Raw genomic sequence first — 11,386 nt, 5'->3', positions numbered from 1 at the left:
CGGGGAGCATGACGGGAGCGCGGGCGGGGGCGGGGCCACCGCTAGGGGCGGGGCCTGCCGGGCACGGCTCTCCCTGAGGCCCCGCCCCCCGGGCGCCGCTCCATCCCCTTTTCCCGCCGCTCCTCGCGCTGCCGGAGCTGCCTCAGTGCGGGCGGCGCGGGTGGACCCGCTGGATCATGGCTGAGGTGAGTGCCTGCGCCCCTGCCCCCTTGCTGCTGCCCTCCTGCCCGCCTGACGGCTGTTTTCTCCCCAGCTGCCGCCCGCAGCCGCTCGGGGTTGGTGCTTTGGCGGGGCGGGCGGCTGGGCCCTGCCGTACAGGTGAGGGTCTGGGGCTGTCTGGGGCCCTGGCCTTCCCCTTCCTTTCACGGCCCTCCTGTTCCATGTTTCCTTTCAGCAGCGGCAGGATAAGGGCGCTCTGATAAGCGAGACCCGGCGGCGTTTCGAGGCGGAGTACCTGCCAGGTGAGCGGGGAGCGGTGGGTGCGGGCTCTGGGGCTGTCACTTTCCCTCTCGGGGCTCCGGGTATGCTGCTTTCCCAGGTCTGGGAACGTCTGTGCCTTTTCACAGAATCTACTGGGTCGGAAAAGGCCTCCGAGGTGTTCGAGGCCAACCTGTGACTGAGCACCTGTCAGCCAGCCCACGGCCCTTAGTGCCACATCCAGTCTTTCCTTAAACACCTCCAGGGACCGTGACTCTGCTACCTCCTTGGGCAGCCCGTGCAAATATCTAATTGCTCTTTGTGTTAGGAATTTCTTCCTCATGTCCAACCTGAACTTGCCCTAGTGCCGTTGGGGTGTCTGGGTCCATGGAAGGGTGCGATGCTCAGCAGGTTTCTGTGCTGGCTCTCGGTGCTGGGTCGCTCTCTTGGGGTGCAGGATGCGATGGGGCAAAGCTCTTGGTCCCTTTCTCTTGCAGGGTGTTTGGTTGGCTGGAGAGTGTGGCCTGGGACATTGCTGTGCCTGGTGTTCTTTGGGCATAAAACACATCAGGGAAGGGGAAATGGAGGCATTCTGACCTCACTGAGTCTGTCAAAGGAAGAGTTGTTTTTCTGGAGTAACTTGCACTTGAATTTCATGCAGGCCATAATTAAGGTCATGCTGCATGTCCAACTCGGTTCTTAAGTGCAGGTGCATTTGAATTTGTAAATGAAGGCCAGGAGATGCTGGGGATTCCTAGGGGAGAGGGAAGACTGGGGTAAGCCTAGAGTGGTTTCCTTTTATTTCAAGGTTGATTTGTATTGCTTCTGTTGGAGGAATGTAGAGTATGCTAACAATTGTAGTCGATAGGCTGTTTCATTGTGACTATATAGAGACTTTCTACTAAAAACATGCCTCTATGCAATTTTTAGTGCAAATACAGTAAAAGTCCAGTAGTTGTGTTGCCTGCATCTCCTTTAATATGAGCCTCAGTTCTGCAAACAAATACCTTGCTTTGATGTTTCTGATCAGAACTATTGAGGTTACCTTGCTATCTATCACTTTTATGTAAGGGTTATGTGCTTCTTCATTGTAGTGGAAAACTTTGAAGGTCTTGAGGGTAGTACAACTTAGTCTCATATGGTTGCTCTGCTAACTTTCATAAAGGAGACTACTTTGGCCTTGGTTAGAAATGACCTTTATTTCTGATAACAAAATTTGTTAGAAAGTCTTGAAGTAGAGAGAGCTTATATTACCATTTGATATTTCTAAGTGAATAAAGATATGGTAAAACTCAGGCTTGAGTGAGTAGAGGCTCATCTTAAAGTCTAAGTTTTTCTGTCTCTTAATGTTTTCAATTAGTGTATGTTTTCATATGGTAGGTGATTGAACTTGCTTTGTATTCTATTATCCTAGAGTCACACTCATAAATAATTATTTCAGAAAGCCTAGGACTGCTCTGGGACAGTGCAACAGTGGTTGTGGAAAAGGGATATTACTCTTTCAGTTGATCTGCTGCTTAAAATCTTGGAATTCCACAAGTTTCTCTAGTTGTAATGATGTCTCTGTTGGGCTGGTTGATACAGCCATTAAATAACTGAATACTGTTGCAAGGTAAGCTGTAATCCTATTTGCAGAATTTTGAACACTGTTTCTCAGTAAGCCCATTTTTGGGTCATGGTTTGAGGCTCTTGGCCCTTTCAAGAAAATAGGATTAGGACTTTTTTGAGTTTGTGTTGTTAAGATTCTGAAACAAATTTAGGAATGCCACAAGCAAATTAATGTTCACATGACCACAATCAAGAGTGAAAACCACAGGATTTTAATTTTGTACTGGTCTATCAGCCTTTACTGTGTGTGTTCTATAACATATTCTTTTATGCTTCTTAATCAAAGGAATGTGGGGCTGCATGTATGCAGACACCCTCAAACCTGTGACTTTGGGTGTAAAGGTGCAAATGATTGCTTCATACCCAGGAATTTTAGTCTGCTTTCAGAACTAAGGGCACTGTCAGGCTACACTGAGAAGCTGATCCTTCCTGTGAAGTTTAGTGTGGTTATAGAATTGTGGGCCTCTACAGAGCAAACTTTATTCTGTTTACATGTGAACTGCAGGTATTAAAGTTGGGGAAAAGTTTTGTGTTTTGGTTTGGGTTGGTTTTTTTTTTTTTTTTTCCTCTGGAGGTTGCAGCTGCCACTGTTTTGTTTTCCCTCTGGGGAAAACAATGTAACTGGTTATTCTAGAAACACAGTAATTCTGATCATCAAAGATGAAGTGATTCTTCCATATTCTGTAACTCATAGTTACTAGCTTCCCTCCTGCCCTTCCTCATGCAGGAAGATTTGACAATGGTCAAAAGTGCTGTGATGGCCTTTACAGTAATGTTTACTTTTGCTATGAAATGAAAATTTAGAGGATCTTTGAAATCTTGCTGTTTCATTGAAATTATTTATTGGCAGAATACAATCTTTAGATTAAAGTAGAATCTACAAAAATATATAGCTGATTCAGAAAAGTCTAATTTTCCAACATGTATTATAATTATTACAATAATATGGATAGTTTTCAAGGTTAGGTGGGAAAAGTTCTGTTCAGCAACTGGAAGCACCATAGATCTGTTTTTTTGAATTGTACAGTTGTTTCACTCATGTGGCAAAATAAGAAGATGCTTTTGATAGCCAGATACAGTGTGAAAGTATCAGAGAACCTTACTGGTTCCTTTTCCCAAAATTTGTAGGAGAACTTTCTTGCTGAAGTTATTCAGCTGATTTGGCCATTGAAGTGTTCTAGAAGGAAAGCTTGGCCACTGTTGGATCTTATCTGCAAAACAGTATTTATTATTAACTGAAATCTTGTGGTGTTTTTTTCCTCCTCAGTTGACTTTCTAGCTGGATTCCAAAGCCAGCTAGAAAGCTGTGAGGAATGTATGTCCCAATAATGAAACCCTTGTATTTAAAAGGTTTATCTCCAATAGTGCCCCTGTTAGCCCAATAGACTGGCAAACACTGATGTGGTGGGCAGACAGCACTTTGTCTTCACTGGTTTTGGGCCTAATTTTTGTTTTGCCTGTTTAGAGTCTTTGTGAGAGTTGGTGATGTAAATGATTTTACTGGTGAAAGGAACAATGAAAACAAAAGAATTTTTTTTCTAGCACTGACTGGCACTAACAATGTTTTCTAGCAAACAAGCATGTCTTTTTCTATAGTGACTTTCCATTCCTTAGAGGATTTCTAAAATTAGCTTTTATTTCTGGGCTCTTACTTTCTATTTTAATGTTGCAGTGGAAATTATTTACAATCAAGTCTTGTTTGATTTTTTTTTTTTCAGTAAACTAGTTTTCTTCATATTTTGTTTTGTATATTAACTGTTTCTAATTGCCTGTTATTTCCTGGCCCTCCCCACTTACATCCTTTTCGTTTCTCCTTTAGGCAAATCTTAATTTTCGAAAACATTTTGCAAGAGAGGTTTCACATCCTTCCAATTTAAAGGAATAAATTTCACCATGACCTTCTTTAAGCCAGTAGCAAAGGTGTTTTGTTAATCTTATGAGCTGATTGCAAATAAATTTTTAGACATATGGGACACCTTTAAAAAAGGGTAAAAAATCAGTGATAAGACTATTGTAGAAGACTCTTAAAGTAATGTTTTGCATACCTGCATGTCTTTTTATGCTCTGAAAAGTTTGTTTCCCCTGGTTCTTAGCTTTCAGGCTGAGACTGGTGGAAGAATAAGATGGGAAACATATTTTCATGAAAGGCTCTGTAACATTAATGATTGAGCTTTTTATTGAAAGCAGTCTTTATTATCACTGACAGTGCTCAGCTTTGCTAAAAGTTTGTTTCACTTTGTGAATGCAGAAATTTTGTTTGTCTATTGCTGCTTGAGGTTATTGAAATAATTCCTTATTGAATGGAAATAGTGTTTGGTTTGATCTTTGTCCCTGTCCCTTTATGGCTACTGACCTTCTTAAATAGTTTCTAGTCTTGCTGATTTTCTCATGCAGCAACTGAAGGCACATACCTGAGTTGTTACTTAGTTTAATGAGTACTTAGTTTAATGTTTGGCATCAACAGTCAATTAAAATGGGTTTCCTCTTTGTAGCCAAAGTCAGAGAAATGATTGTGACCATTTTAGACCAAGAATTCTTGTCTGGAATAGCTTTAAGACAGTAGTTAAATTGAGTCTCTTTGTGTAAAGTAACACTTGACATACTTTTCTAAGTTGCTTTTTTTCTCTGCTTTGTACAATAAAGTTTTTGGGTTTTTTCTCTATTAGAAGATATGCAGGTGCTGTCCCTACTTAGCTTTATGTATGGCTTGTTCTGTTAACACTACTTTTCTAGATAAGAGTTTTTTCTGAAGGGAGAGGTCATTCAGGTTTTTAATTCTGAACTCCTCTGGATTAATTCAGTGCGTGACTCAGCTGTGCTGCCTAATTTTGAGTCCTGTAGTTACTCTTCTATATTCTTGCTGAATATTCTCAAATTTGTATTATTTTTCCTAAAGCATAAACACTAGAAGAAAACCCAGCAGCACAGCACTGTTCTCCTGGTAATCACAGAACAGGTCAAGTTGGAAGAGACCATAGTGGCTTGTCTGGTCCAGCCTGTTCAAGCAGGGTCATCCTGGAGCACAGGGCACAGGTTTGCATGCAGACAGTCCTTGGATGACTCCACACCCTCTCTGGGCAATCTGTTGCAGGGCTCAGTCACACACTGTGAAGAAGTTCTCCCTCATACTCAGGAGAAACTTCCTGGACATGTGTCTCACCCATTGTCTCTTGCCCTCTTGCTGGGCACCACTGAGAAGAGCCTGGGCCCATCCTCTTCCACCTCCCTGCAGATTCTGACAGACATTGATGAGGTCTCCTCTCACTCATCTCTTCTCAAGGCTGAAGAGGCCCAGCTCTCTCAGCCTGTTCTCATTAGAGAGGTGCTCCAGTCCCTTAATCTTGTTTGCAGCCTTCCACTGGACCTGCTCCAGGGGCTCCTGACATGGAAATTAGATGGCATTGAAAAAAAGAGTAACAAAGAAAAGGGATTTTGCAATTTGTGCCTCAGAAAACTTAATGAAATCTTCTAGTGAAAGTATTGCAGTGAAGTTTGTGTGCATTTAGTTTTATGTAATTCTGCACTGTTTTCAGAGCTGTTCTCTGGTATTAGAGAAGATTCTTTATGTTGAAACACATTAAGTGGTAGAGTTTCACTGGAAGCTTCTCAGCTTGAAGAAGACAACTTTTAGAAGGGCAGAATGTGCTCATGGAAAGGACAGAAGTCCTCACTAAAGCAAAAATAAAAAAAAGGAAGGCAAGTAATATAAGAAGTTACTGTTCAAATAGCTTTTGTCTTCTTTTCTCTTGACTTCAAATGCCCAATGAGAAAATGAAAGTGACTTTAACAAACTATTTTCAAAATAAGGTTAAATACCTGGTCAGTTTTATTCACTCAGATTTTCCTGAAGAGCTTTCAGCTAAAGGAATAAAGAGGGTTAATAATGGCCACATCTCCTTACTACTGCCACTCCCTTATGTGGAATGTATAATTTGTCAGATTGTGTTTTTTCTTGCTTTTTTTGGATCTGAGTCTTGCTTAGTTTCTACAGCTTCTGGGGTCAATGGAAAAATATTGCAGCATCCCAGTTTTGCCTCTTCCATGGGCTATGGAACTATTCTATGATACAGAAAGGTTTGAGTGTCTTGGACTGAGGGAGCAACCAGGTTTCCAAGCCTCTGGACTATAAAATGTTACACAAAAGTCTGGCACTGCTGCTACACATGTGGTTTTCAGAAGCCCTTTCTGAACAGAAATTTCTGGTAGTGCTGTTCCTTGTGTTACCTTTGGGGTGAGTGCTGTGTGTTCCAAATACCTTCTAAAATTCTGTTCATTATGGACTCAGTTACAGAGCTGTCTCTCTTCCTGAGCTGAGGGTGACTAAACTTAGTGTCTCAGTGTCCTAGTGGCAGTCCTGCAAGTGTGAAGAAGCAAGCACCTAATTCTCCTTTGAGAAAAGCATCGGTACATGGTTACCAGTATCTAAATGGGTAGGCTTGGAGATTAAACTGAAGTAACCTACCTCAGACATAGTTCCACCTGAATTTCCATATGGGTGCCCCTCAAATACTGTTTCTTTTTTGGCCTCTTAGTTATTGTGCAGGATGTATTTAAAATTTTTTGAGAATCCCAAAGTTCTTATTTTATTTCAACTAATTCTCATTTAACTCCAGAAGTTTCTAATAATACAGTAACTGCACCCAAGTGTTCCATGAATGATTTAAAATTAGGAACATTCTGATTATTTCACAGTATATTTTAAAAACAAGTTTCCAGATGTCTGTAGAATTATGTGGCATGTACAGATTTGAAGAGGAATTCCTCCTCTGAACTGACACATTTTCAATCACTGGGTTCTTGGAAGGGCTCCATCAATTTTATATCGCTCTGCTTTTTGTGTGTGACATAAAACACCTTTATTTTGGATTCACATTGTCATTCTAAATTTTACTTATTTTGTGGAAAGAATTGGATCAAGCAGGTAAAAGTCATACAGTATTTAGTACTCAGTACTGTTGTTCTGTCAATCGTAACCTGATTCAAATACTGGCTTCCTGCAAGTGCTTGTGGATGTAGAACTTGAATAGTTGTTTCCCCTGGTTTTAGGGTATATTGTAGTATATATGTAAATTCAGATTATATGTGTCTTGTTGAGCACTTAGTTACAGAAGAGAGGGAAAGATGCTTTTTCAACTATCCTAATCACTGAATGCAGCTTGCTTTCATTGATGTTGGAAGTTTGGATTAAACATGTTCTCTGTTTCTCTTTCACTTTCATTTTCTTAAAATACTCACAAATTTAAATGTCTGTTCTTAAAAATATTCTCTAAGTTCAGAGTTTGGGGAAACTTGTTAGTGGCTGAGAAATGTGTTCTGAGGTTTGTTCCATGTAATGGTATGTCAATGGTTTTAAATTACAGTTTAATACAAGGTGCACAATTCTCTCATTTTGACAGTTGTGCTCTCAGACAGATACTGAAAGCAAAGAGAGCCTCAAAAAGTGGTATGAAATGTTATCATGTTAGTTTTTACCTGGTGGTGGGTTTTCTCTTTAATTACAGAGTACCCTAATCCCTTATTTATATAAGATACACATGGGACTGATTTCAGCAAAGTACTTGGCTGATTAACTGCAGTCAGTCATGTCTGGAAGCCAGTGTTTGTTAGAGTTTATCAAACCAAGGTGAAATGAAGTAGTTAACTTGAAACTAAGTACTGCTAGCTTTTCTTAGACAAAACTTCCTAAATCATTGGGGAAATTACAAATTTCAAATGAGCATTTGAGACTACAAAATTTCACTCCCAGGATTTTTGCAGTTCATCTGTGGTTCCTCTAGAGCCACAGAGAAGTTAAATACTTCATTTTGGTGCTGAGTGATCACTTCACTGGGCTCAGAATATAGGAAATCAGCTGTCCAGTGCAAGTATGGAGATGATGAGAAAAGGAACTTCAATAGTTAAAAAGATTTTAGTGGATTAGAGGCTTTTGGGCAGAGGAGAAAGTAGGGGACTAAGATTAAGGAAAGTGGGATGAAATTCTAGGGTTATCTAAGGAACAAAGTAAAGTAGTGGAGTGTGGGATTAAGGGAGGGAGAAATTTGAAGCCTAATGAAGAAGGGAACACAGTAGATGATGTATGTGAGAAGCAGATGTGAAGAGATGCATTGGGGAGTGCAACTGCAATTTAGTGAATGGACACATTTAAATTGATATACTCTTGCAATTATATTGACTGATGTAAATTGAAAGACAAGTGAAATAGATCATGTTTTTGCATGTAGGCCAGTAAAACAACAAATATTAGCAGAATTTAGTGGTGTCTTTTTCGTAACCCCTTCCTCAGAGTTGTCTGACTGAAATACACATTGCCAAGCCATTCCATCACCGTTCTAGATAGTTGTAAATGGCTCTGAAGGCAGTTTGTTATTGACAGAGGAACAGTTCTTTCCAGTTTGTGAAAATTAAATCTCTTTTATTAACAGTCTTAATTTTTTCCATGGTAATCATGAATTTAAGTGAATAGTTTAAGAGTTTATGTTTTTTTATTAGTTAGCAGAGATGTGTATCAGTGTCTGTTGCTTTCAGAAGCCTGTTTCTATTATGGGCTCTTGATTTACATTCTATTTTTACCAATTTCTCAGACAGGGGATCATTGATTTAAAAACTAGGCTTTTGTTTAAGTGTATCTACAGTAGAAATAGGTCCATTTAGCATTTGTGTTTTACTTTCTTCTTTAAAAATAAAAAAACCCAGGGCAGCAGTAAGTCTTGTTTCATCTGAAGTACTTCCAAAAGCATGTAAGCCTCTTGCCATGTTGCTAATGTGACACTAGAAGATACAAGAAGCCTTGGGGGTTCTGGTGCTACTCTGGAATTGCATGTAGTTTTTCTTGGGTAGGGTAACAATTTATAACAAGTGTAGACTGTAATTTTTTAAAATGAAAACAATTTTGTTTAATGCAATAATGTATAGTGCATGCTCAAAACCAAGAATTTTATTTGTTGTCTGACATTTTATGGTCTAACATGCTGATACCTTTAAGTTTGAGAACATTCATCAGTACACAGATTCTGATATATATACTATTTCATATTAATTGCACAAAACTGGTTTTAGAACAATTACACCTGTCCCAAATGCACCTTGTGTTTTTTTTTTGTTGCATAAGGATCACAGAAAATATTTTTCTAGTGAGAGTAATGGTGTAGTGTCCCTAAATATCATTGCAGCAGATTAATGGTTTTTATTGATTTATCGTGCTGTGCTTTGTTTCCTTAAATTTGAAACTGCAAGAGAAATCCTATGTACCAAGTGGATGCTTATAGACATAAGCTTAATAAATTTCTGCATGTTTCTGTAGCAAATTCTATAGACACTAACTTATTTATTTCCTAGATAAATCAGATAAATATGATTCTAGAGATGTGGAGAGACTTCAGCAAGATGATAAATGGGTTGAAAACTACTTGATTTGGCGTCATGATATTGTGGATGATACATTAAAGATGATTGATGAAAGCTTTCAGTGGAGGAAAGAATATACAGTTAATGGTAAGCTATGTTATACAGTGATTTCGAAGGTGTGTGTTGCTTTCCTATTGAACTACTGCTGACCTCTATATGTAGTTTCATTAGTAACCTTTTAAAGGTTTGCAAGTACCATGGAGAGCTGAGCAAGAACTCTCAAAAAAGGAAAAAAAGGAGGAAAAGTATTGCTTTTTATGTTGACCAGTAGTGTCTCGGTTTTGTTGTGGTTCCAAATGTCCACTGAAGGGGTGTTTAAGGAGAAGGAAGGAAGGCAGCTGTCTCTTGCTTTGTCTCTTTGCATCATAGAGCTCTAAAAAAAAAGGCAAATAACAAAAAGCCTCACAACAAACAGGGCTGTCTTGTTCATTGTAATAGCACTGGTCTGGTACATTAAAGATCTCATTTTTGTGTGTCCAGCTATCTCTGCCCAGACACGTGTAGGGTGGTTCGGGGGCAGCCCATGCTTCAAAGGACGAGTCTGGACTCTTCAGTTTTTTGGTCTTCAGATTGTTTATTATTTCTTATCTACAGAATTTTCTTTCTGCCCAGCAGAGGTCTGACCAGCAAGGCAGCCAAAGGCACTCTGACCACCCACGGGGCGGTCATGTCCTTTTATACTAAAATCTATGTACATCATATTTACCTTTATTTCCCAATACCTTTCACCCATATTAGCAAGTGCACCTTCACCATGGACCAATCCCCAAGTGCCAACATCACCACAGAAAATGGATGACAAGAAGAAGAAAGAAGAAGGACAAGACACGCCCTGGTCCCTCCATCTTGTCTCCATAACCCCCCTGTACCAAAACCCTAAAATCTATATCTCACCCTGTAAATGCATCATTCCTGCACCATTCACTCCCAAGTGACTTTCATGTCCTCAAACAGGTGGCACATCCCTAGAGGGATCGAAGTCCAGCCACCAGATGCTCCTGGCAACATTCCAGGATTTTCGAGCCCCGCAAGGGTTCTCTCGGTAACTCTGGACATCCGGAGTGATGTGCTGAGTTCCCACATTGTGCTGTGAAAATATTTTGAAGGTGAACTCTATCTACAGGACTGCACACTGAAGGATAGAGCATGGTGGGGAGGCTTCAGATATGAAAAAAATAAGCATTTGCAGTATTTTTTCTGTAGATTTTTTCAGTTATTCTTACTTCATAAATAGATTCTGCTCTGTAGCATGAGAACAAGATATTGAGAAAATTTGAAATCTTTACTATTAGCATTAGTTTAATAAAGGCCTTGGAAAGTGGCTTATAAAGATTTTTTGCTAGACTTTCCCAATTTTAGTGACTTCTGTTAAGTTACAGTGTGATTATTAATATGATTACTTGATTACTAAAATAACATTTCATTTGGTTTTGCAGACTTATCAGAATCTGTCCTTCCAAAATGGTTATTTGAAATTGGTGCTCTCTTTCTGCATGGATATGATAAAGAGGGCTATAAGTTATGTAAGTTATACAAAAAAGACTATTTTCTGCCTTTGATTATTGTTTTGTTTCCAGCATTTTATTTTCTTGAAAAATAATCATTTTAAGAACAGACATAGATATATATTGGCTAGTGTTTTTACTTAAAAAGGTAATTGAGTTATAAAGTTTATATTTATCATAGAATCCACTGATTTGGAAGGGACCCAGCAGGGTGATGGAGTCCAGCTCCTGACCCTGCACAGGGCAGCCTCAGATTCACACCTGTCTCAAACAAGAGTATAGCAGTTTCATGTATGTTCTGTATTTGAAAAGGGGTTTCTTTTCACCTTGAAATACAGTCTAGCTAACATGCTATATTTAAAAACATTTGTTTCTTTACATGAAACATGGAGAAGAAATCTGGTTTTTACTACAGCTTTACAGGTTTCAGGGAGAAGAATATTGAGTATATC

General features: G+C 39.4%; 1 protein-coding gene across 2 annotated transcripts in view; it reads left to right on the top strand.

Annotated features, from left to right (window-relative positions):
• Positions 1-50: 50 nt before the first annotated feature.
• MOSPD2 (motile sperm domain containing 2) overlaps positions 51-11,386 on the top strand; it is a 33,398-nt gene continuing 22,062 nt past the window's right edge. Inside the window, exons 1-4 of one of the 2 annotated variants that reach the window (XM_054628069.2) lie at positions 51-185; positions 395-461; positions 9,361-9,516; positions 10,866-10,952. In XM_054628069.2, coding sequence (XP_054484044.2) covers positions 177-185; positions 395-461; positions 9,361-9,516; positions 10,866-10,952 — 319 coding nt within the window. In that variant the 5' untranslated portion in view covers positions 51-176. The remainder of the gene's footprint in view (positions 186-394; positions 462-9,360; positions 9,517-10,865; positions 10,953-11,386) is intronic. The other variant, XM_077172992.1, reaches the window with a different exon arrangement.

Source organism: Agelaius phoeniceus, chromosome 2, assembly GCF_051311805.1.
Source record: "Agelaius phoeniceus isolate bAgePho1 chromosome 2, bAgePho1.hap1, whole genome shotgun sequence".
Classification (NCBI taxonomy): domain Eukaryota; kingdom Metazoa; phylum Chordata; class Aves; order Passeriformes; family Icteridae; genus Agelaius; species Agelaius phoeniceus.
Note: the sequence above shows the minus strand (reverse complement) of the source record. Positions and strands in the feature narration are given on the sequence as shown.